The following is a 25,923-nucleotide window of genomic DNA, read 5'->3' as shown; positions in this document are numbered from 1 at the left end:
TTCTCCGTATTGGGGGAGTGGGAGAGGGGTAGGTGGGATGGGGGGGTCCACACTGGGCTACTTTTTGTGGTTTTCAGCGCCTGATGTCCCTGGAAGGGCTGGAGGGGGGCTGATGGGAGCTGGTGTTTGTTTGCGCGTGTGCGTGGGGGGACGGGGGGTAGGCCCTTCCTGTGGCTCAGAAGAGCACATCCTGAGGAGCTCCACTGTCGCTGTGTTGGTTTCCCCCTCTGATAACCGGTGTTGCGGATGGTCAGCATGGGCATGGTCACGGAGAGGGCGGGGTGTGGGCGTGGTCACAGAGAGGGTGTGGGCGTGGTCACAGGGAGGGTGTGGTCACTGAGAGGGCGGGGTGTGGCGTGGTCACGAGAGGGTGTGGGTGTGGCCACTTAGAGGGCGGGTGTGTGGGCGTGGTCAAACAGAACCGGTCAGCTCTGAGACATGGCTGGACCGGAGCGAAGCTGCCCGCCTGCTGTTGCGCACCAGAGTCTGGGGTCAGAGGGCAGGGGGCAAGGGGCAAAGGGCAGGGGGTGCGGGCTGTCCTGAGTCCGCCCCTGACCGCCACGAAGGGACAGGGGTCAGCGAGGGCCTCGGCGATCGCTCTGCTGTCAGCGGCAATGGCTGTTTCATTGGCATAACGACGCCAGACGAGCGACAAGGGTGATGAGAGGAAAGAAGAAACCGAGGAAGGAGGCGCGAAGGTGGGCAGCGCCAGGCTGGCCTGAGACCGCTCTGTGCCGCGGGACGGGTGGGATGGGAGACAGGACTCGCCTGGAAGGACTGTGCCAGCTGCAGGGAGCCACAGGGAGCCACAGGGAGCCACGGGCACTGAAGACACTCGTATTGCATCTCCACGCATGCCAGCAGTGCAGCTGGGGCTCCGCGATTTCCCACAACCTCCGCTTGAAGAGACATGCGCTGGAGTGGAGCCGCAGCACCGGATCAGCAGCACACGGCAGGGCAGGGCGGGGCAAGACAGGGCAAGGCAGCTCAGCGGCATCTCTCATGCAGAACGTGGCGTTTCTCTAAGCGGCTGGCATGCGCCAGGTGGCATCGCGATGGCAGGACCCGCGTCCGGCTTCCCAGACGGCGCAGGAGGTGTGTCCCTCCTCCAGGTGGGGGATTCTTTTAGAGGGGCAGGATCGCTGCAGTCGAAGGGCGCGGGGTCTTTGCAGGAGCCCCCCGGACTGCTGTCTTCCCTTGCCCATGGTGTTGCCATGGTGTTGCCATGGCGCACATTTCTAAATGACAGCGCCGGCGTTCCCATACTCCAGGGGTCCGGCAACGCAGCTGCTGCTGGGACGGCTGGGTTCTTGGCTCTGGACCCCCTGTTGGGAGGGGGTCCGCGGCCCTAAACTGGGCTGCCCGGTTCTGTCGCCATGGCGATGCCACCTCTCGAAAAAAGCCACATGCAGCAATGTGCACGACCCGAAAAGAAAGACAGGTTAACCACATGCCAACAACTGGAGACAGAAAGACAGGTTCACGTCTATGTCACTTGACACATAAATACACACAGGCGCACACACACCCACACTGAGACACACACATACACACAGATATTCACAACAGTGTGGTTTCGGTTTCACTTTCAATGCCATGAAAACTTGTTCTCTTCCAAAATGCCCTGGGCCACTAGTATGCTGACAATTCTTTTGTCTATGTTGTATTTTTTAATTATATGTGGCTCCCTATTTTATAAAAAGCTGAATGTAGGATCGTTAATAACAGACACTGCGCTCATTGTCTCAGTGGTGTCAAGGAGAAGCTCTTCTAAGCCAAGTGAACATTACTCTTCCATTCAGTGAGCAGAGTATGGGCAGCTGGGGCAATGCATCATGGGTAACTTGGCAAGACAGGGTAGTGACATAGATGCCCCACGATGCACTGGGAGGTTGGCGTGTTTGGGGGGGGGGGGGCAGTGGGCTCTGGGTGAGGGGGAAGGGGGGTTGTTTTGTTAACAGGACTGGATGGACAGGGGTAGGAATGGGAAAACTGGGTTGGTGTGAGGGTTTAAGTAAACGCTTGACATGAACGAAATAGTCCCCGCTCGTTTTCAATCTGTCGGGCTGAGGGCCGGCCTGTCTCCTGCCGAGGTGAGACGTGCAGCTTTCTCTTGGTTTGTACAGCCAGGATTGTGCCTGCAGTGCAAATCGCCGTCCCTGTGTGTGTGTTTGTGACGAACTGCGGTATACAAACGCCCTTTGAAACGGGCTTGTTTTCTGCTCCTTGCTCCCTGGTGTGTAGCTCCTCCCGTGCTCAGTGCAGCCGTGTCTGGGGGAGGCGTTCTCAGTGGCAGGCCAGCACCTACAGACGCTTGCTTTAATCTGCATTCCTGGTTTAGTCTTCAGCTGACTCTGAGCTGTGTGTGAGGAGGGCCGGGGAAGGGAGGCAGGAGGGAGGGGAGGGGGGAGGGCATACTGGTGTTGTGGGGGGGGCAGGGGTAGGGGGGGCGAGAATAGGCTCCATCTCTCCAGCCATTGACTCTGTCCTCACGTGTTGGGGGGGGGGGGGGGCACTGCGGCAAACCTCTGCTCCCAAAAGACACAGCACAGCCTAAGGCAGGGCTCTGAAGGGAGCCCACGCCGAGCGGGTCAGAACCCCGCAGAGCCTCCGCTGGCGCCGGGAAGGCCTGGAGCCCGGAGGTCAGCAGGGAGAGTCGGGGCTGTGCTTTCGGGCAGCAGAGCTGCTCGGGTCCCGAGTGTTCGGTAGCTCGCCCTCCCCTGGCCAGGACGGGAGAGGGAAAGGCAGCAGGTCGATCCCCGCTCACGAGCGCGAGGTTTGGGTCTTGTGGTTCCGCGGGCCCCAAGAGCGGCTCTGGCCCCCCAGCTGACATCGGGCCCTCCAGTCGCGGAAGTGAGACCGAAGGGGCCCCTGAGACCCCGGATCTCATTTTTCTTCCACACCGATTTCAGATGTTTTTTTGCTTTTACATGAAAGCTGCCCGAAACGAGAGTCACGGGGCGGCACCCCCGGGCCTCTGGGGGCAAGACATGAGACGAGTCCTGTCGGGCCCGCTGGATTGAACCCGCGCGGCACCGAGGGCCCGGGAGCGAGGAGCTGCTGAGATCCAGGCTGGCCACGCAAGCGAACCCCCCCCCCCCCCCTCACGTTGACCCCCTGATCGCGTCGGGCAAACCCGCTGATGCCCCCCCCCCCCCCAGCCTCGCTTATGTGAGCGTTTCCCAGCTCCACGGCTGACGGCGACCGCGGCTCGGCTTTTGCTCTTCCTTCCGCGGGGAAACGAAATTCCAGGAAGCGGCCCGCTGCCATTTGGCGAATCCCCTCGGGCCTGTGCGCGCGCGTCCAGACGCAAACCACAAGCCCAAGCCTTCGTGCACCCCCTCCTCCCCGGCTGCCACCCCCACCCCTGCCCCTATCCCTCTCCCTCTCCCTCCCTCCTGCCCCCCACCCCCCACCCCCATCATCATCACCATCGGCAGCACCTGGCCCCCTCGCCCCTGCCCCACGGCGGGCACGCTGTCCGCTCCAGGTCTGTGTGGCGGAGCCCAGCGCCCGAGCCGGCTACCCCGGAGAGCCCGGCGCTGGCTCACTGGGCCCCTCTGCTGCACAAGTCCTCCTCGCACTGAATCCAGCCGAGCTGCAGCAGAGGATAGAACTGGGAGCTCAGCTCCAGCGAGGACGCCCCGTCTCGGCTCGGGCTCCCCAGTGCAGCACAGGCTTAGACCAGCCGGAGAACGAGAACGACGGCAAGAACAAGGGGAAAAAAAAGAGCAACAGAAAAAGGAAGAAACGAACAAACAAAGAAAAAAAATAAAACAACAGAACGCACAACAAAGAAAAAGAAAAGAGGAGCGATTAGGGAGGTCCGGAGTGCCGGGCTCCTGGCTTCTCTCGTTCGCTTTTCACCAGTGTCGTTTCTCTCTCTCGAAAGAGAGAGCAGGACCAAAAGGGAACGGAGCGAAGGGGGGAGCTGAAGGAGTGGAGCACACGCGCGGGGGGGGTGGGGGATGTGGGTGCGGAGGGGTCCGGGGTCGGGGGTCAGGGGTCAGGGGTCGGGGGATGTCGCATGCCAGAGTTGGTAAAAGGGTTGTTCCCCCTCCCCCCTCCCGCACCTTCCAAGGCACAAAGAAAAATAAAAGCAGGAAGAAAATCCGCCTCCTGAAAAAAGGAGGCTTTCGTGCGGCGTGGCCGTGCTCTGTTTTGTTACAGAAAAGCTAGAAAAAAAATGGCGACAGGGGGCTAAGGAAAAAGGCCGGGAGAAAGCTTGTTTTCCTTGTCGTTGTGGTTGTCCGCGGTGTGGAGAGGACGAGAGACACGTGGAGCTCAGGGGGTGGGGCGGGGCGGGCAGGGGGCAGGAGGAGGGGGAGGGGAGGGGGGGGTGGGGCTAGGCATGCCCAGGCGATCTGTGCTGCCACTCCACACCGATGAGGGGGAGGGGGGGTCACAGACGAGCAATGGTGGGTTGGTGGGTGGGGTGTGGGTTGGTCGCTGTGGGGGAGCGGGGAGGAGAGGGGTGTGTGTGTGCCTGCCCTGCGTCAGAACCTCAAACCAGAATGCAGATCTCTCGAGGGGGCGTGTCTGTGTCCTAGGCTGGCTGTGTCCGGGGAGGCGGGGCTGGGCGGGGTGGTGGGTGTGGTCACGGAAGGGGCGGGGTCTGCGGAGCTTGTTCTAGAGTGGGAGGGGATAGAAAGGGGGCGGGGCCCCGACCAGAAGGTGGGGCTGTTGATTGGTTTGTCCCTTTGCTTTGCTCTTCCCGCTGTCTGTAAGCCCAGAGCCTGCCTTATGCTGATGTGTGTGGGGTTTTTTTCTGGTTTCCTCTGACATAGAGATATACACATACAGATATGTTTGTTGGCTTGCTTCTTCTTGTCGGTTTTAAAACATACATCTTTGTTTTTTTTCTCCCGGCTCGCCCGATTGTCTGTCTGCTCTCGGACCAGGCCTGGCCGTTCTGCTGTTACATACCCTTCCTCACTCTTCCCCCTGTGCGGCTGGGCAGCTCACCCGTTGTTAAGAGGAAGCAGGGCTGTTCGCTTCTGTCGCTCGGGCTAAAGATCTGGCCGTCCTCAGGCGATATGGCCTGGTCTATATGAGGACAGTCTTCATTGGCCAGTGCTGCCTTAGCTGCTTCTCCATTCACTTTGGAATCTTCAAACATATAAGCACAAGCGAGACACTGAGCAATTGGGACCAGGAACACCTTCCATATTTCACTTGACTTACTCCTCTCTCTCTCTCTCTCTTTCTCTTAAGCTACAGAAGCAGGAAACCGGGAGGAGGAGATGGGCTGGAGCTGGAGAGCTGGAGTGGTGGAAGTGGGAAGCTATTTTTTTCTCTCGTTCGTGTCGTTGGTATGTTTCTCCCCAATCCCACCCCCCGCCCCCGAAAGAGGGGAGCTACGGTGCCGCGCAAGTCAACCGAGTTGGCGTCGCGTTGTGAAGTCCAGACGCCACCCCAACCCCTCCCTCCTCCAGAAGTAGCCCAGGATCCAGTTCACCTGTCCATCTCAGCTACCTGTGCCTCCCCTCATCCCAAACCCACACTCCGCAGCGCACCCCCCCCCCCCCCAAACCCAGGGAAAACAGCTCACAAAACACCCGTCCGCTTTCCAAAAAGCCCGGCTGCTGTGAAAGGAAAAATAAAAATAAACTGGGGTTTTGTAAGATTTTTCTTCTTATTCATTTCAGAATCAAGAAGGTGGAGACCAAAATCCTACAGCACCCCCAGAGGTTTCACCTTCAGTCTACAGCGCTTACAAGAGGAACCGCCCGTACTGGGGGGGCAGGGGTGGGGGGGCAGGAGGGCGATGGTCTGGAGGGCTCGGGCGGGGGGGCCCGGGTATGGCTGGGGGGATAACTGATGCCTGGCGGCTGACGTAGGATGGCCAGGAGGCGTGGAGAGGAGGATGGGCGGTCTCGGGAGAGGAGGTGGTGGCGACGTGCGAGGGGCGCCTCTCTTGCTCGTGCTTGGATTGGCTGGGCCCGGTTGGCGGGGGGGGGGGGGGGGGGGCGGCTGCAGTTCTCCGGCCCGGCGGGTGATTGGAGGGCAGGTCCGAGCCGTCCGCCACCGGGACGTCCGTTCGTATCCCCGCGCGAAGGCCCCCGTGCATCGGCGACCGACTGCATCGAGGTAACGATCGGTTCATCAAGACGTTGGGAGAGCTGGTTGCACTGCGAGGCTGTGGGGGGGGGGGGCAGTTGGCGGGTGTTGAGTGCTCATTCGGAAACGGGAGCTTTTACACGCGCCTGGTCTCGAGAGTACACCCGCTCCGAGGGATGCAGCTCGTTTATTCCAGCTCCGGTTGTTTTCTGCGCTAATCTCAACCGTCAACTATCCACCGACTGCGCTGTCAACCCTCAATGTCCTGAAGTCAGTTGAAGCAGTAAAGATGGTGGAGTTCGTACCCCCTGATCTCACTTGCTCTGTCCCTCAGTCCCGGCCTGACGTGCCTCTTCCCATAATCCCCCCCAGTGGGACCGGTCTGTTCCGGCCTGACGTGCCTCTTCCCATAGTCCCCCCCAGTGGGACCGGTCTGTTCCGGCCTGACGTGCCTCTTCCCATACTCCCCCCCCCCAGTGGGACCGGTCTGTCCCAGCCTGACGTGCCTCTTCCCATAATCCCCCCCAGTGGGACCGGTCTGTCCTCGCCTGACGTGCCTCTTCCCATAATCCCCCCCAGTGGGACCGGTCTGTCCCCGCCTGACGTGCCTCTTCCCATAATCCCCCCCAGTGGAACAGGTCTGTCCCGGCCTTGGCCTTCAGACAGCCCATGTGCCATCAGCATCACACACCCCAGCCATTGCAGGTGGAACTGAAAAGAAAACGGCTTTTGCTTCAAGTCATTTCAAGCCCGTTTCGCTGGAAGAGCGTTTTGCTGCCTGAGCTCTGTTCACGCGCTCGGTGATCAGTTTCTCGTTAAGCAGCTTTGGAATAGTCGGGGCGACCGGACAGAGGCGCTCGGGTTGGAGAGGGGTTAGAGAGGACACAGCCTGCCTCCTGGCCGTGTTGAAGCGCCTCGGAGGCTTCTCCCACATGCAGAGAGAGAGAGAGAGAGAGAGCGAGCAGAAACAGCCTCAGCTCTGGGAGAGACAGCTTCAGTGTTTTGTTTGCACGCTGCAGGTCATGCAGTTCACTCACAGGGTGAACGCACACTCGTAAAAGTGGGATCGGGGGTTTTCTTTTGCAGCAGAGCTACGCGCTGCCTGTCTGCGTCAGCGAATTGAAATCGAAGTCCTCGGCTACACGCTGATCTCCCAGCCAGGCTCACGCTCAGTACCTCAGCCTCTCAGCCTACCGCTGGCACGCCAAGACACTCCCAGTCGGCTCGTTGGCCGATAACAGGCCTTCGGCCCTTTTGGCCCGCAGGGGTCTCTGTTACTGATCTCCAGGAGCATGGACACATGCCCTCTCTGTGGCTCAGAGGGGCTGACCAAGAGGCTGACCAGGTCGAACGCTAATTCCGATCAGCAGTACTTCCTCCCGCTCCAGCACAAAAGCTCTGCTCCCTGCTGAAGGGCTGCACAGCCTTGGGATCGGCCCCCAGAGCTTTCCTCTGTTCGCGCCTCTTCAATAATGCATGCCCAACACGTGTTGGCCCCACATGCTGGCTGTGAGGCTTGTTCGCGAGAAAATGCCCCATGGCGCGCTGACATTAAGGCAAGATCCACCATGGGGAGACCAAGGAGACAGTTCTGCAGTGCGCTTAAATCCCTGCTAATCGCGATGCCTTGTTTGAAGCCTCTTGGGTCCAATTCTTCAGCCATGAACTCAGAGCTGGAAGGTTCTCTCCACTCCCTGCAATGTTACATGAATGTGGTGCTGCTGCTGGACCCCCCTCCTGTCTCCTGTCCAGCAGTTCACACCGGCTGGACGAAGGTGCGACCTTGTTAATACAGAGGTCTGTTCACAGGCATTTTTGATCTGTGCAGAAGAAGGGGTATCTATGAAGTCCACAGGTCAACCAGGCAGGAAGGAGGATTTAAGAAAGTGAGGGCCTCACTGAGGGTCCTCTGGCCCCCCAGAGAGGCTGACCTGAATGCTTGTCCAGGCGTGGCCTAGTCCATCAACACTACCTCCCCTGTCTGATCCAGCACGTCATTTACTGGAAAGAAAGCCTCTCGTGACCAAAAAAGGAAATGAGATCCAGCATCAACCCATGAGCAGAAATCCAGACTGTCCGTGGTTCTGTTCCTACATGGCTCAGTTTGGATTATTTTGTGAGTGCGCGGCGCCGGTGCCTTGCACAGCCGGAGCAGTGGTCCAGCATAGCTCGCCCCTCGGTTTCTGGGGCTCTCTTTGGGCAGGACTCTCGCTTAAGCGAGCAGCCATATCACTTAGCAACTGCACAACTGGCAACCCCCTGGAGCTCAGCAGTGTGAGCCTGGTCAGTACCTGGGTGGGAGACTCCTGGGAAAGCTGAGGCTGCTGCTGGAAGAGGTGTTAGTGGGGCCAGCAGGGGGCGCGCACCCTGCGGTCTGTGTGGGTCCTGCTGCCCCAGTATAGTGACGGGGACACTATACTGTATCTCGTCCTTTGGTTGAGATGTAAAACCGAGGTCCTGACACTCTGTGGTCATTAAAAATCCCAGGGCGTCTCTCGAGAAGTGTAAGGGTGTAACCTACTGGCCAAATTCCCCCCTGGCCTTTACCAGTCATGGCCTCCTAATAACCCCCATCTCTGAACTGGCTTCATCACTCTGCTCTCCTCCCCACTGAGAGCTGGTGTGTGTGAGAGGACTGGAGCATCATCCAGGTGGGGCTGCACACTGGTGGGGGTGGAGGGGATCCCCATGACCTATGAAGAGCTCTGAGTGGAGTGTCCAGAAAAGCGCTGTATAAGTGTAAGCAATAAATAATAATGAAGGGATGGCAGTTACTCTTCTCAACAGGCTGTACCGCTGCCCCCCGGATCACCCGTTTCACTCGTGTGGCTTCATCGCGAGCGCAGCAATGTGGGTCACACGCAGCGCAGCGTGACGCAGGCGGACTGAGAGCGGCAGCGAGGGGAGCGTGAGTCATAGCTTTCGGAATAATTCACCAGCAACAACAAACACCACCTTCTCTCTCCCCTCCCCCTCTATCTCCCCTCTCCCCCCATCTCTCTCTCTCCCTCCCCATCTCTCTCTCTCCTCATCTCTCTCTCTCTCCCCTCTCCCCCATCTCTCTCTCTCTCCCCTCTCCCCTCATCTCTCTCTCTCCCTCCCCATCTCTCTCTCTCCTCATCTCTCTCTCTCTCCCCTCTCCCCCTATCTCTCTCTCTCTCTCCCCTCTCCCCCCATCTCTCTCTCCTCATCTCTCTCTCTCTCCCCTCTCCCCCCATCTCTCTCTCTCTCCCCATCTCTCTCTCTCTCCCCTCTCCACCCATCTCTCTCTCTCCTCATCTCTCTCTCTCTCTCCCCTCTCCCCCATCTCTCTCTCTCTCCCCTCCCATCTCTCTCTCTCCCCTCTCCCCCATCTCTCTCTCTCTCCCCTCTCCCTCCCATCTCTCTCTCTCTCTCCCCTCTCCCCCATCTCTCTCTCTCCCCTCTCCCCCATTCTTCTCTCTCCCCTCTCCCCCCCATCTCTCTCTCTCTCTCTCTCCCCTCTCCCCCCATCTCTCTCTCTCTCCCCCCATCTCTCTCTCTCTCCCCTCATCTCTCTCTCTCCCCTCTCCCCCATCTCTCTCTCTCTCTCCCCCCATCTCTTTCTCTCTCTCCCCTCTCCCCCCATCTCTCTCTCTCTCTCTCTCTCTCTCTAAATGCAGGTCAGGATTTCCATTGATCAATAAACATCCGATTTATCGGCGTTACCTACATCTGATTGAGTGGCAGCCCTCTGGATTTATCCAGACTGCGCTCTTTAAGAAACCAACCACGGCAGATTAAAAAAAACAGAACAGCATCTGGCAGCAGACAGCGGTAATGAGCCTTGCCATGCTGAACTTCTCTTGCCATTTGCAATCTGACTGGCGATGCCATTAGGAAACGGGCCGTTTCGACAAGCATCGCTACGCACTTCCTAAGGGCTATTGGCTAGCTGTCTCATAAGGACGACTAAGGGCTGATCTGTCTCTGCTGCTCTCGGCTGGGCCTCTCTCAAGATCGATCGCGGGAGTGACGTTCTTTTTCTGTTCCCTTTCTCTTACGATGCTGCGATCCTCGGAATTAAAGCCCCTCGAGATGCTTGCCTTTGGCCGCTCCGGCAGCTCAGACTTTGACCCGTGCTTGTGCAGGTGGCTCCTGTAAAAAGCTCTCAGGAGCACATCTCCTTCAGCCCACCTCCCCTTGCGAACGCAGCAGGCGCGGGTGTCCCCTTCTGAAAGTTTCCCACACTAACCCGGAAAGGTATTTCTGCTGCTCGTCCATTACTTTCGCTGCATTTATGCCATAACATTTCCCTTTCGGTTCGTAACCATGCCTATACTTTATTGCTGTAATCTTTTACGAGCTTGACGATCACCAGTGCTACAGTAGCTGTGGTCAGGAAGAAATCATGTAACAAGCATGCAGCTGTTGGAAAGATCTGCAGATATTTCGAAGAACCGGACTGGCAATTCTTCAGGAATTTTAAAAGCCCCCTGTGACGTACAGACCCACTGTGCAGCCAAGGTCAGTCTGCGATCAGACGGGCTCTGACAGTCTTACTGCGACTGTTATACAAAGCAGGGTGGGTTACGACAGCTGTATGAAGTGGATCTGAATCTGAAACGAACGCGTCTTGCTTGCACTGTCCCACATGAGCTGCTCTGCGGATTTCACTACATGCTGTTGGAGTGTGTAGCTGCGTTCACGCTGCTGACGGGCTTCAAACTGTGTGTGTGCGTGAGACATAGAGTCTGCCTACAGGTAGGAGGCCTAATCCAGACAGCGGCCAGCATGCAGTCCAGGAAGACCTGGCAGGATTGCGAGTTGGGCAAACAGGTTGGTACACGGACAGCATCCAGTCATGAGCAGAATGACCTTCTTCTTCTGTTGCACAAAAAGACGCAGGCGTTCTGCAAGCTTGTGTTTCAGGTGCAGTGATATATTATATATTAGCGTGTGTGTGGAGATTCAGCTGCACGGATCTGTAGAAGCTGTACTGCATCAGAGCTGAGAGCTGATCATGTGGGTGGTGTGGTGGCACTGTGGCTCAGGATCTGTGCCTGTGGCTGGAAGGTTGCCGGTTCAAATCCCATGGCTGGCAGAGGAATCCTACTCTGTTGGGCCCCTGAGCAAGGCCCTTCACCCCAACTGCTCCAGGGGTGCTGTATAAATGGCTGACCCTGCACTCTGACCCCCAGCTTCTCTCCCTGTCTGTGTTGGGGTATGCAAAAAGACAAATTCCAAATCCAAGAAATTGTGCATGTAGTGTCCCTCTCTCTGGAAGCCATCGGATCTAGGTGTTGAACTGGTGCGATTTAAAGATTTATGGAAAAAAAACCCTGCATGATTGTGACACTCAAAGACCGATGTTGCATGCACTTTTGAAACCTTGGCATAAAAAGTGGTGTCCTTCAAACAGCTAACACTGTTATTCCTTATCCTTCCTCCTTCCTCCTCCCTCAGACAGCAGGAGCAGATCTGTCCAGTCCTTACACATGGACCACAAAATCAAAACTGAGACGTGCAGGAGCAGAACGATGGAAATGCTGGATTTCTGCTCGCGAATGATGCTGGATCTCATTTCCTTTTTAAATAATAACTCCTTACACTTATATAGCGCTTTTCTGGACACTCCACTCAGAGCTCTTTACAGGTCATGGGGATCCCCTCCACCCCCACCAGTGTGCAGCCCCCCCTGGATGATGCTCCAGTCCTCTCACACACACCAGCTCTCAGTGGGGAGGAGAGCAGAGTGATGAAGCCAGTTCAGAGAGGGGGGTTATTAGGAGGCCATGACTGGTAAAGGCCAGGGGGAAATTTGGCCAGGACACTGGGGTAACACCCCTACTCTTCTCGAGAGACGCCCTGGGATTTTTAATGACCACAGAGAGTCAGGACCTCGGTTTTACATCTCATCCGAAAGACGGCGCCTTTTTACAGTATAGTGTCCCCGTCACTATACTGGGGCATTAGGACCCACACAGACCGCAGGGTGAGAGCCCCCTACTGGCCCCACTAACACCTCTTCCAGCAGCAGCCTCAGCTTTCCCAGGAGTCTCCCGTCCAGGTACTGGCCAGGCTCACACTGCTGAGCTCCAGTGGGGCTGCCAGCTGGGAGCTGCAGGGCGACATGGCTGTTGGCATTTGTGGCTTTTTTGGTCAGGAGTGGCTCCCTTTCTGCCGGGAGCGGCAGGGCGAGGACGCCAAAGGGCTGGCCAGCCACGCACGGGCAACGAGACCAGCACGCCGGTACCCTGCCAATCGCTGTTGATCCCGCGCTACGGCACGTGTGCCACTGGGTCGCACGACGGCTGTTTGCACATTGAGTTGGTCCAACGTGGTGCAAAACTCTGCGTGTGCATCGGTGTCGCTGCTGGTGAAGTGGCCCTGGCTGGGATCAGGAGAGAACACGAAGGCCGTCCCTCCATCCAGCCTCCCGGTGTGCTTCTTTCTCGGACCCCCTACGTCACCTTGCAGGCCCGAGCACTCGGAAACCAGCTCATCGTCCTCCGAGGGGACCCTGACGCTGTCAGCAGTTACAGCTCTGCGCCTTGCCGGAGGAAACTCTCAAGCTGCAGGACAAGGTGAGCTTTCTCGCCGTGGACGGTACCAGTAGCGGTACCGGTACCGTCGCCGGCTCTCGGCTGGGGGTCGGGCCCGTGCCGTTTCCCCAAGGGGAGCCCTCTCGCCCTCGTCCCGGCAGAGTGCGATTCAGAGGACGGACGAGCCCGGAGGTCGTGAAGACGTTTCACAGGCTCCTTCTGGAGCTAGCCTACTTCAGCTGGGCTATTTTTACTCGGGGAAAGAAAAAAAAACACGTTTCAGAGCGGCAGCCGAGCAGAGGCTCTGGGATCCAGTCTTGGTCCTAAAGATAAAAGCCTCCTGCGGGTTTGTCCTGAACAGCCCAGGCAGGGCCGCGTTTGAGAGGGAAGTGGCTGGGGAGAGCAGCCCTGCGCATGATGCGGTTCCCGCGCCCCTCAGGAGCGCTGCCTTTCCCTTGGAACATCGCAGCTGGCTGCAGCTTTCATTCAAAGAGACTTCTCTTTGTGTGGGTGGGCATTTTGCTGAAAAAAACAAACAAACGTGCTCCTTAGTCACGGGCGGAGACAGAGTTCAGAGCTCTCAGCTGGTGTCCCGCACTCCTGCACAGAGGGCATCTCAACCACCGGCCTTCAGAGGCCCAGGGGGAGGCAGGACCCTGCTGCCTCTCCTTCAGAGGCCCCGGGGGGGGGGGCAGGACCATGCTGCCTCTCCTTCAGAGGCCCGGGGGGGGGGCAGGACCCTGCTGCCTCTCCTTCAGAGGCCCCGGGGGAGGCAGGACCCTGGTGCCTCTCCTTCAGAGGCCCAGGGGGAGGCAGGACCATGCTGCCTCTCCTTCAGAGGCCCCGGGGGAGGCAGGACCCTGCTGCCTCTCCTTCAGAGGCCCAGGGGGAGGCAGGACCCTGCTGCCTCTCCTTCAGAGGCCCCGGGGGAGGCAGGACCCTGCTGCCTCTCCTTCAGAGGCCCGGGGGGGGGGGCAGGACCCTGCTGCCTCTCCTTCAGAGGCCAAGGGGGAGGCAGGACCCTGCTGCCTCTCCTTCAGAGGCCCAGGGGGAGGCAGGACCCTGCTGCCTCTCCTTCAGAGGCCCCGGGGGAGACAGGACCCTGCTGCCTCTCCTTCAGAGGCCCCGGGGGAGGCAGGACCCTGCTGCCTCTCCTTCAGAGGCCCCGGGGGAGGCAGGACCCTGCTGCCTCTCCTTCAGAGGCCCCGGGGGAGGCAGGACCCTGCTGCCTCTCCTTCAGAGGCCCAGGGGGAGGCAGGACCCTGCTGCCTCTCCTTCAGAGGCCCCGGGGGAGGCAGGACCCTGCTGCCTCTCCTTCAGAGGTCCAGGGGGAGGCAGGACCCTGCTGCCTCTCCTTCAGAGGCCCCGGGGGAGGCAGGACCCTGCTGCCTCTCCTTCAGAGGCCCCGGGGGAGGCAGGACCATGCTGCCTCTCCTTCAGAGGCCCCGGGGGAGGCAGGACCCTGCTGCCTCTCCTTCAGAGGCCCAGGGGGAGGCAGGACCCTGCTGCCTCTCCTTCAGAGGCCCCGGGGGAGGCAGGACCCTGCTGCCTCTCCTTTAGAGGCAGGACAGACTGAATGCGCGGGAAGTGCCTGGGCAGTGTGGCTCCCTCAGGCAAGCCAGCGGGACTCTCCCGGGACCCGTGCACACCGAGAGGCGGACAGCGCGGGTCCAGGCTGTCGTCTGCCTGTGTGGGTACTCGCGTCCCGCACCGCACAGCCCGGGATACAGGAGGACAAGAGCTTCCTGCCAGACACGGGCTCACAAACGACTGATAACACCTCCGAGGCCTGCAAGGCGGGGAAGACTCGTGTCTCGACACGAGCAGATCCTGTCATATCTGGTCCCGCTCGCTCTTGCACGGTCGCCACCTGGGCAAAGCTGGCAAAGGCAGACCTCGCCTGCAGCAGAGGCCCCTGACTCCGGAGAGGGAAGACCGGGGCCAAACCCGAGGGCCACTGCTCGCCTGGCTCCCCCCCCGGGTCCCTCCCTCCGTGCCAGCCTCGCCGGGGGTCCCGCCAGTGCCGTCCCTCTCCGGACACGGTTGCCATGGGGACGGGCCCGGATCGCGACAGAGGCTTGGGAAGGGAAGGAAGGGCCTGTTCTGGAAAGCTGGAAGACGGACTCCCCCCTCCGAGGGGGGGGGGTGCCAGTTTCGTCTCGCACGAGAGGGGGCCCCGTCAGGCTGCGCGCCCCTGTGATCTCCACTGCGCTGACGAGTCCTCCAGTCCAGCTGCAGTCCTGCTCCTCAGACTGGTGGAAGACTGCCGGGAAGAGACCACCCCACCTGCAGACGCAGCGGACCAGAGCTGGAGCGCCCCCCCCCGTCCCCCCCGTCCCAGCCCTGGGGGTAAACCAGTTTCCGCAGCGCTGCAATCCCACACAAGCCGGCGCGTGAAGAGCCCGTCGGAGACGATCAGGCCACACTACGCCTGTCTACTGGCCCCGGACCTGTCACGGAAACGCTCCGCTTCCAAGCAACCAGTCGGCCAGATTGTCTCCAGTCCGTGGAAGTGATCCAGCCTGCCTGTGCTGTGGAAAACCCCCCATGGGCTCGATGACGGGCAAGAGCGGCTCCTACAGGCAGGACGCAGCCTCCCCCTGCTGCCTTGTGAGGAGTAGAAACTGAGCTGTTGCACTTCAAGATCAAGCAGATCCAGGCCAATCAAAACCCGACGGAAATCCAGCCCAAAAATCCCAAATCCAGCCTCGGGACCCAAACGGGCCTTCGAGTTCTCTCTCTCTCGACAGCACGTGTCCCGTGACGGAGCCCGGCATCCTCCCAGAGCCCGCCCTGAGCGAGCAGGGAGCCGCAGGGGCCCGGAGTGCCGTGACCCCCCCCCCCCCCCCCCCCTCCTACTGAAGACAGATGGCTGCACGCGAGGCGCCTGCCCCGTGACACCCCCCACCCCCCTCCCTGCCCGCGCTCGGAGAGCTGAATCGCTTAATGTGCCCGTTTCATAAATGTTATCGTAAATTATCTCCACATTACCTTAGTGGTATTATATCCCAATGCATCACTGTCTCTGGCTTTTGCGGACAGGAAAAAAAAAAAAGGCAAAGAGTGGAGGGGGAGATGGATATCTCTCCTACGATGCCCGACTCTGGCGGCCTCTGCCTCCCGCCTCCCGCCCGCCGCCTGCCTTTTGCCAGCGGTACCGGACACTGCCTCTTCTCACCTGAATGCCAGCTGCTGTGCCCCTGCTACCAGCGGCCCACAGCAGGGCGGGCAGAGGCAGGGCAGAGAGCGCAGAGAGGGGGGGGCCGGCTGGCTCATCTGACAAAACAGGGTCCCCCGATTCCTTGTGGGGTACCCCCCCCCCCCACACACACACACACACACACGCGCGCGTGTGGTTTGACAGGGACACCGGCCGCAGGTCTGGGAGGACCCAGGCTCCCCTCGGGTGCCCAGTACCCGTGCCAGGGCTGCTAGTTTCCAGCGGCTCTTCCTGTCCCCTGGGTCTGGCTCACCGGCTCCCCCTGCAGGCCCCGGGGGGAGGGGAGGGGAGGGGAGGGGTGGCTGTGCTGCGGCGCTTTCACAGAGATGATGAAGGATCCGGGGCTCGAACAGCACAATTAGAGAACCGCTGACTGCTTCCCCATGGGGGCTCCCAGGGGACGCTGGGTTTCCCGAGCTGCGGGCACAGCTGCGTGTGGCGCCAGAAACGAAATCACCAGCCTTCGGGCCTCTCCAGGAGCACTGGGGGAACCCCAGGGAGGGGAGAGTGAACAGGCTGGGGGGGGGGGGTGCTGTTCCTTCGCGGGGCTTTTTTCTCTTTTGCCTGGTGTGAAGGCTCCTGCTTTTTAAAGAACGGCCAGGGCCCGCCGGAGACCTCCGAAACCGTTGACGCCGACACCCCGCTCCGGGGGCAGAGGGCTCTCTCGTCGGCCGGCCGGGCATCACAGGTGCCAAGAGAAATCCCGTGGCCTTCGCCGTCACAGCAGAAATCGACAATGTGTGCTCCTTTTTCGAAAGCGGTTAGGCTTACTGTCTTTAACGATCGCCACCGTCCTGCAGCACGATGCCCCTTTCTCTGTGCCTTGCGGCGGGAAGGGCACCTCACCACCGATCACCGGCGCGGCCCAGAGCACGCGGGGGCCCGGGCTGGGGTGGCTGCACGACCCGTCCTGTCCAGGCCCGGGAGGCGGGGGGGGACTCAGGACCCTGCCTGTGCCAGGGTCTGGAACAGCCCACTAGGAGCCAGAGCTGTGCACCGCCGGCCTGGAGGAACATTACTGTGTGTTGTGATGTCTCTCCATTGGAGGAAGAGCTTGGTGGTGAGGAGTCCAGACTACAGGTCTGCTACCCGACAGGGTAGCGGGTTCGGGTCGGTTTTTCATGTACAACTTTGTTCTCGGGCCAGGTTCGGGTTAGTACAAATGAATTATTATTATTTTATGTTTTAAATGTATTTTTCTTAGAAGAAATTCTAAGAAATTGGCCCTGTGAATTCTATAAATTGGCTTCATCACTCTGCTCTCCTCCCCACTGAGAGCTGGTGTGTGTGAGAGGACTGGAGTATCATCCAGGGGGGGCTGCACACTGGTGGGGGTGGAGGGGATCCCCAGTACCTGTAAAGAGCTCTGAGTGGAGGGTCCAGAAAAGCACTATATAAGTGTAAGCAATTATTATTATTAAATTCGTAACCTTTTTTGCGTGATTGCTAGTTCTCTCTCTCTCGTATGTGTGTATCAGAGCCTACCTTGCGAACTGTTCGCAATGGATGAAATAAACCGAAAACTCACAGGGGGAGAACTACTTTTCTATCAACTCGAGCGCATAGCAGCCGAGCAAAGCACTGCAAAACTGTGTCTGTGAGTGTGTGTGTGTCTACTCGCTCTGAGAGGAAAAGAGATGACCGATTTTCAGGTCTTTTGTTGGCTCCCTGATACAGCTGGGCCAATGTGAGCTGTAGGAGACACTGCTGTGTGTGTGTGTGTGTGTGTGTGTGTGTGTGTGTGTGTGTGTGTGTGTGTGTCAGGGCCTGATCGCTGCCATTACTGGCAGAGACGAAGCAGAACAAGCAGAGATTGGCCTTCAGTGAACATCTTGGCACCCACAGGCTCCAGGTGTGTTGCTAAATGACACTCAGAGAAGTACAGTGGGAGAATTGAGCACTGGGGAAGCAGACTGTACGCAGCTTTGTTAGGCCAGGGTGATCTAGCAATAAGACAGTCTGGGACACGGGTCCCTGCAGAAGACTGAGAGTATGAGAGAGGCACGCCAGCGAGGAGGGACAGGGCAGAGAGAGAGCTCGAGGCAGCCGGGCAGGCCAACAGAGCACAGCGCCAATCCTAATATCTCAAACGCAGAATTCCCACCAGTCCCAGAGCAGGCTAGAAAGCACAGCTCCTTCCTCTCGAACTTCAACAGCTCTGCTGCCTTTCCTGGCCTGAGCCATCACTGCACCTACAGGAGCTGAGCTGTCAGTTCTGAAGGTCGAGCAGAGGCCCACGTCGTGCTCTGGGCAAGCGGTCAGTCCAGACACCGGCTGCAGGAGTGCGATGGACGCGAAAGTCTGGATTCAGGCCTTGAGCCCACAGTCCCCATAAATAAAACTAGTATTATAACAGTGTGCAAAATCAGTCACAAATATTCCCACGTTACTGTCACTGATCTGTCATGTCCGATTGAATAATCGACTACATTACACATACACAACGTGTGCGATGGCACTAGTAATGGCTTATAAATGTAGTGTCTAAAACTGCCTCTTAGATGCGAATACGAGAGGAAGTAACGAAGGGGACATATATGAGTGGTGCACCACCCTTGAGCACACATTAATGCCCCCCCCCCACGAGACAAAGTTACTGTGATCTGAACAAAAAGAGCAATCGATCAGTTACTCTATGTGGAACCCCCACAGACATGATCCACACCCTTGCTCATGCTCTGAGCCCTGTGTGTTCAGGCTTTTCTGCTGTTTGTCAGGAGTTTAGCCCTCTGGGGTTGGGCGATAACGGGATTCCTGAGGTCAAAGGCGTCGAAGGGCGCGCCGATCGGACTCGGAGCATAAGGAAACAGGATCTGAGCGGGACCTCGCCGTTTCGGAAACCAGGAAGCGGGCAAGTCAGGCTCGTTTTTGCCAAGGCGGCCATACGGCTTTCAAGCTTTGCAAGGGACATGCGCCACGCAGGTCAACCAGCTCCGCCAGCTCTTCAGGATCTCGCCTCCGACCTGCCCCCGCAAGCACCCACTGCCCCCGCCTGACCTGAGACACAAGAGGCTCGCACGCTACAGGCTGGAGGTTTGAAAACAAACAGAGTATTATCCCCCCGGATGTGCTGAGGGCTGGCTGGAGAAAACCCCCTCCAGAAAAAAAAAGCCATGGGAAAAAAAAATCGAGAGAGGGAAGATGCAGAGATCGGAGAGAGCGGGCCGACAGAAAGGCATCCTGGGAGAGGCCTCGTGCCGCCGGATGAGTGTGCGGACCAAGTCCCACCAGGGGGCGCTCTGACAGGAGGATGTGGAGCCCACTGAGGCGCTGGCGGAGTGAGTGGGGGGGGGAGGAGGATGGTGATCAGGGGGTCTGGAGCGTGGCGGTGGGATGGGACGGAGAGGGAGCGCCGCGGGTGACGGGTGGGGGGGTGTTAAGGCGAGTGGGCGACGAGGAGTTAGGCGACCACAGCTGGGGTGAGGCGAAGAGTGGAAGAGAGAAGGGTGGAGAGGAGGAGGAGGAGGAAGAGGAGGAGGAGGGGGTTCCGTTAGTCTCGAAGTCATTCAGTTAGCAGTTTTTCATATATACACCGCGGATATTTTATTCGGAACTGTTATTTTTGCAATCAGATGGACATGCCTCTCAGAGGTTTCCTACCTGCTCTGTTAATTTCTAAAATCTCTTCCTGTGCCAGGGGGCACGTGTCGCTCTGTGTGCTGTGGTGCGGAGAGTTAACGCCCGACTTACAGTAATTGGGGGAGCCCAGCTGGGGGGGTCTCGGGATGTGTTTGTTTTTTTTCTTTGGTAGCTTCTGCTTAGCCATGGCCAAGGAGTAGTACATTCCGAAGTTGTTGACGATGACGGGCACAGGCATGGCGATGGTCAGCACGCCCGCCAGGGCGCACAGGGCGCCCACCAGCATGCCCGACCACGTCTGGGGGTACATGTCCCCGTAGCCCAGCGTCGTCATGGTCACCACGGCCCACCAGAAGCCGATGGGGATGTTCTTGAAGTGCGTGTGCTCGCTGGCCCGCGGGTCGTTGGGCTTGGCGCCGATGCGCTCGGCGTAGTAGATCATGGTGGCGAAGATGAGCACGCCCAGCGCCAGGAAGATGATGAGCAGCAGGAACTCGTTGGTGCTGGCCCGCAGGGTGTGGCCCAGCACCCGCAGGCCCACGAAGTGCCGGGTCAGCTTGAAGATGCGCAGGATGCGCACGAACCGCACCACGCGCAGGAAGCCCAGCACGTCCTTGGCCGCCTTGGAGGACAGGCCGCTCAGCCCCACCTCCAGGTAGAACGGCAGGATGGCCACGAAGTCGATGATGTTGAGCGTGTTGCGGATGAACTCCACCTTGTCCGGGCAGAAGGTGATGCGCATGAGGAACTCGAAGGTGAACCACACCACGCACACGCCCTCGATGTAGGTCAGGTAGGCCACCGTCTCGGTCTCCTCGTACACGCGCTCCATCGTGGTGTTTTCCACCTGCTCCAGCTCCGTCCGGTTGGTGATGGGGTTGAAGGCCTCGTGCGTCTCCAGGCAGAAGGTGGTGATGGACACCAGGATGAAGAACAGCGAGGCGAACGCCACCCACTGCAAGAGAGGAGGAGGAGGGAGAGGGTGATCATTAATAATAATTCCTTACACTTCTATAGCACTTTCCTGGACACTCCACTCAGAGCTCTTTACAGGTCATGGGGATCCCCTCCACCCCCACCAGTGTGCAGCCCCCCCTGGATGATGCTCCAGTCCTCTCACACACACCAGCTCTCAGTGGGGAGGAGAGCAGAGTGATGAAGCCAGTTCAGAGAGGGGGGTTATTAGGAGGCCATGACTGGTAAAGGCCAGGGGGAAATTTGGCCGGGACACCGGGGTTACACCCCTACTCTTTTCGAGAGACGCCCTGGGATTTTTAATGACCACAGAGAGTCAGGATCAGGGTTTTATGTCTCATGCAAAAGACAGTGCCTTTTTACAGTACAGTATAGGACCCACACAGACTGCAGGGTGAGCACCCCCTGCTGGCCCCACTAACACCTCTTCCAGCAGCAGCCTCAGCTTCCCCAGGAGTCTCCCACCCAGGTACTGACCAGGCTCACACTGCTGAGCTCCAGTGGGGCTGCCAGCTGGGAGCTGCAGGGTGATACAGCTGCTGGCTATGAAGGAATGTTATGCAGGATGAAGTCTTACCAAAGCAAGCAGTGGACAATCAAACAATTTTCCCCGGAACCCCAGAACACATCTGGGGGGGATTCTGACTTGGAGACGTTCAGTCCTAACATAGCTTCAGCCAAGCACGTACAGCAGATGTCTGAACCAGGGGCTCCTCTCGTCCTCAGCAGGATTACTACTGCCACAGCAGGGTTAAACTCACCTGTCTCACATTCCTTGGGGACCGCTCAGAGCCTGCATCTGACTTTAAAAGGGAGCTGGTTAACTCCAGGTGTAGCTGTCACATTTCCTAGACCTCAGAATAAGCTTCTGCTTCCTCCTTTTTTTTCCTTTAGGGCTTTGGATACACACACACACACACACACACACACACAGGCACGTTCTTTTTCAGGCCGCCAATGCGTTTGAATGTGCAAGCTGCAGCTGGGAGGGTGGGGTGTGCAGTTTGCGGAACCAAAGCCAGGAGGCACTTATCGATCATTCAATAACGCACATTCCCCAGGCCCATTGCTAATGAATTGCTCTCTGATCGCCGACCACAGCCCTGCCTGCGCTACCAAGGTAGTATCGCTATGAGGGCAGACTGATGTGCACGGGCAGGGGTCTCGTACAGAAATCCATGATTTCTAGGGACACCTTGGGTTACCCAGGGAGGTGTATATACAGCAAGTATATACACAAGGCTCTTGCTTTTAACTCAGTGTAATTGGAACTGCACTGGCCAAAACCGTGTAATGGAAAGTTACTGAGAAAAGGCGTTTTATCCTAAAAATGTTGTTTACGGACAGAGCTGTGCTGCAGAAGCACCTGGATACTTAGAACAAAGTGTGATAGCACCCAGCTCGTCAAGGGCACGGGATGTTTTAATAAAGTTTATCTCTGCTGCTTGAAGAAGGGAGTATGAGAAACTATTTGAATAGCTGCTCTTCTTTGCTTAAAGCAAAAACCTATAAGGAATGGGAAATGACTGCTTTGCCTGTCCTTGAAGTGCTGCATCAGCTTAAAAAAGATATAAAACAAGGGCTCTCCCTGCTTGCTTTTGAATCAGCCTTCACTTCTCTGCACAGACGGGTGATGGCTTTTTCCCATATTGCACTATGAATAAAGACCTTACTGAGTGAATGAGAACACCTCTCCTGGCTCTTCTTCGATAAAGTTCCACGGCAATCGTCACCAGTTCCCGATATCTAGGGGTTGCAGACTTGAGCTGATGAGCCCTCAGGGCCAAGAGCAGAGACTTACATGTGTTCCAGCACCTTGAGCCCAACGCAGGAGTCCTCAACGCACTGAGGCTCGGGACTGCAGCCTCATTATCCAACCCCCAGATCCCGCATCATCCCTCCCCAGGCCTGCAAATATTTAACAACCCACAAAACAGGCATTTGGGTCTCACCACTGACACATCAGACTCCAGATGTCTTTGAGAAACGCTTCAGCTCAAACACACTTCCACTGCAGAAAGCACCCCTGCAGCACATCACAGCTCCGCAAGGGGAGAGAATCCTAAATATAGATACGCCGCTAATTAGCACTGTGGACCTTTTTTTTTACCTTTTTCAAAAACAGCAACCCTGCACAATTGTGACAGAAAGTTAATCACCAATTAGCAGAAGCTCTATTTCTTTCTGTCTTTTTTTTTTCTTCTGGTGGCGAGGCGATGTGAAATGCACTTGTCGCCTCCTCCCCAGTCTCTCCATTCGAGGTGCTCTTCACCTCCTGTCCCCCCTCCTCAGTCTCCTCGCCTCTCTGGGCTCCCTGCTAGAGCTGTCTAACCCGTGCGGGGACACTGCAGCCTGGGCACGCCTTCTCTGACAGTCCACAGCCTCAACACAACAGCTTTTCTCCTGTCTCTCTCTCACACACACTCACACACACACACACACACACACACACACACACACACACACACACACACACACACACACTTTGCCTTATATAGAAGCCCTGACAACAGGACCCATGCCATCTCTTGCTGGTACCCCACCAGTCGCCAGCGCGGCCCCTTGCCCAGAGGGCCACCCACACCCTCTGAGCTGCCAAGCCAGACGTCTATTGATTCCTCCTCCTTTCAGCAGACTGGCTAACCACAATCCCAGATAGCAGCCGTATCGCCCTGCAGCTCCCAGCTGGCAGCCCCACTGGAGCTCAGCAGTGTGAGCCTGGTCAGTATCTGGAGGGGAGACTCCTGGGAAAGCTGAGGCTGCTGCTGGAAGAGGTGTTAGTGGGGCCAGCAGGGGGCGCTTACCCTGTGGTCTGTGTGGGTCCTAATGCCCCAGTATAGTGACGGGGACACTATACTCTAAACAGGCGCCGTCCTTCGGATGAGACGTAAAACCGAGGTATTAAAAATCCCAGGGCATCTCTCGAGAAGAGTAGGGGTGTTACCCCGGTGTCCTGGCCAAATTTCCCCCTGGCCTTTACCAGTCATGGCCTCCTAATAACCCCCATCTCTGAACTGGCTCCATCACTCTGCTCTCCTCCACACTGAGAGCTGGTGTGTGTGAGGGGACTGGAGCATCATCCAGGGGGGGCTGCACACTGGTGGGGGTGGAGGGGATCCCCATGACCTATGAAGAGCTCTGAGTGGAGGGTCCAGGAAAAGTGCTCTATAAGGGTGAGGAATACTTATCCCACAGTGGGACAGTTGTGTGCCAACTTCGCTCACTTTGCTGGTTACTGCATTTGGCATTTAATTAATCACATGATTGCATTGGTCCTGCTAATGACAACAGAGACCGTAGTCTGTTTGCTGCGACGCATCAGGTCCACCCAGGCTGCGGTCAAACATGATCAGATGGGAGATTCAAGTGACAGCAGTCAACTCCACACAAAACACAAAAACCAGACGTGTTTAAAGAACATGAATTACAACAAGGCCGTTCTGTGTGCTTTCTGCCCCCTGCGGATCTGTGATGTGGGCGAAGGGATTACACAAAACGTCATCGTTTTTTTTTAAATGATACAAGCTCTGGGGACACGGTAGCGGACGAATGGGCACCACACACGCTATCAGCCGTGCGAGGTGCAGTCCGAACAGTGAAAAGAGGCCCCTTTTTCGATTGTGACTTCCGATAAGGATATATTTAGAAAAAAACAACACACTATTAAGTAAACACAAGGCATGGCTGTACCATAAAACACAGAAGAAATGAAACAACCTCACCCAGTTATTTATTGATCTTTTTTTATATTTAGGCTGGTTTCCTGTATTTAACTATTCCTTACCTATGGAGATTCTGCCCGGTTACTTCCCGTTATGTCCTGGGAACCTTGTTTTTAGGGGGATGTCTCCCTGTTTAGATCCTAAATAACAGTAATTGGCTCCAATGTGCAGAAAAAAAAGTGCTGCTCTCTCGGCTCTCTGAGACACAGCGCCCCCTGCAGTCTCCTGCAGACTGGCAGGTGGGCGGGGCTGCCGGTGACGGACGCGCCTCTGCTCCAATCAGCGCCTGTGCAGCCCGTGCCATATTAGAAGGGGGGAGGGGCTGGAGAACTGTGGGCACTTCCTGTTTCTCCCCTGTGTGCGGAGGCAGCTTCCCTCGCTGTGAGCGCAGCTGGGAGCAGCACACGCAAGGCCGCCACTGCAAATCAGGGAGGACCCAATAAGAAATGGTGATTTTACGTTGTTAAAAAAAACAGCCATGACCAAGAACAGAGATGTGTGGCCAGCTCGCGCTCCCAATAGGCACCTTGTCCATTTGGACTGCTGATGAGCTCCACACGAAGTATTTCGGGCTGCCTTGCTGGGACTCGTGACCCTTTCGGAGGAGGCGGCTGCATGCCTTTCAAGGCCTTGCCAGGCTTCTTCTTTTGCCCTTCACACTGGTGCAGTCCCTGCAGTAGCTGCGACGCCGCCAGTGAGGAACCTCTGCATCAGCGCCGGTTGAATAGGCTGGCAAGCCCAGCAGACCGGACACGGAGCAGGAGGGGGGGAGGAGCTGTGCCGCCGCCTGTCACTGGGAGAGGCTGCGAAGGACCGGCGCGGGGAGGGGGGGCCGGAGAGGTGCAGGGGTGGAGTGTTCTCTCCCTGTCTGGTCCGATAAATCTGGCCTGGCTCTTTATGTAACATCCTGCTGGACTGCAGTTCGCTCGCTGCCTTACACGCACGGCGCCTCCGAGGCAGAAAGCCTCTTAAGTGACTTTGAAAGGACTCGCCCGGGAGGAGCAGCAGAAAGGCTGTTCGCCTGGCCCTGCTCTGCAAACAGCACTCCGCTGCACTTAACGTCTCCTTGACCCCTCCAGCCTCAGCAGCCTGTAACCCCTTCCTGCGCACAGCTCAGCAGAAAGGAACCTGCACGAGTCTGTCCTTTCTTCACACCAGACCTGCCCATTGTAAATCATACATCCTCCCACTGGGCTCTGCACAGAGCGAATGTGATCTACTGGACACTGCACAGAGCGACTGTGATCTACTGGACACTGCGTAGAGCAAATATGACCCACTGGGCACTGCATAGAGTGAAAGTGATCCACCAGGTCCTGCATAGAGCAAATGTGATCTACTGGACCCTGCATAGAACAAATGTGACCTACTGGACACTACAAAGCATGAACACAACTCATTACAAGTCATTCTCTGTTGATGAAAAGCCTGATGAACGTTCAATGTTTTTTAAAAACCAATACAATCAACACAATCAAACCAATACAATCACGCACTGTTACTGCCCACCTCCATACAGCTGTTAATGGCAGGAATCTGCCATCTGAATCTGGGAGAGGGAAGGAGTAATTCAGTGTAATTCATGTGTAGTTACATGTATTTACACTGCTGTTGCCGTTGTGGTTAAAAATCAACAGAAGTGATTTTTGGAAAGTGATTTTGTCAAAAGTTCAAACCTTGTTCTTGCCTTCTTCCACCTTTCAAGGCGGAATATAATTATAATAATAATAATTGCTTACACTTATATAGCGCTTTTCTGGACACTCCACTCAAAGCGCTTTACAGGTAATGGGGATCCCCTCCACCCCCACCAGTGTGCAGCCCCACCTGGATGATGCGACGGCAGCCATAGTGCACCAGAACG

At 57.3% G+C, this 25,923-nt stretch overlaps 1 protein-coding gene across 3 annotated transcripts in view; it reads right to left on the bottom strand.

The window, feature by feature from the left end:
- Positions 1 to 25,923, bottom strand: part of LOC148819662 (voltage-gated potassium channel KCNC1) — a 57,436-nt gene that overhangs the window by 2,202 nt on the left and 29,311 nt on the right. Inside the window, exons 2-4 of one of the 3 annotated variants that reach the window (XM_088934688.1) lie at positions 19,384 to 20,317; positions 4,966 to 5,109; positions 3,545 to 3,678 (exon numbers count right to left, since the gene is read on the bottom strand). In XM_088934688.1, the coding sequence (XP_088790814.1) occupies positions 3,548 to 3,678; positions 4,966 to 5,109; positions 19,384 to 20,317 (1,209 nt within the window). In that variant the 3' untranslated portion in view covers positions 3,545 to 3,547. Of the gene's footprint in view, positions 1 to 3,544; positions 3,679 to 4,926; positions 5,110 to 19,383; positions 20,318 to 25,923 lie in introns of those variants that run through there. The other 2 variants (XM_088934689.1, XM_088934690.1) reach the window with 2 other exon arrangements.

The sequence above is a fragment of the Atractosteus spatula genome, chromosome 16, assembly GCF_055471065.1.
Source record: "Atractosteus spatula isolate fAtrSpa1 chromosome 16, fAtrSpa1.hap1, whole genome shotgun sequence".
Taxonomy (NCBI): Eukaryota; Metazoa; Chordata; class Actinopteri; order Semionotiformes; family Lepisosteidae; genus Atractosteus; species Atractosteus spatula.
The sequence above is the reverse complement of the archived record's forward strand: the minus strand, read 5'-3'. Positions and strand labels throughout refer to the sequence as shown.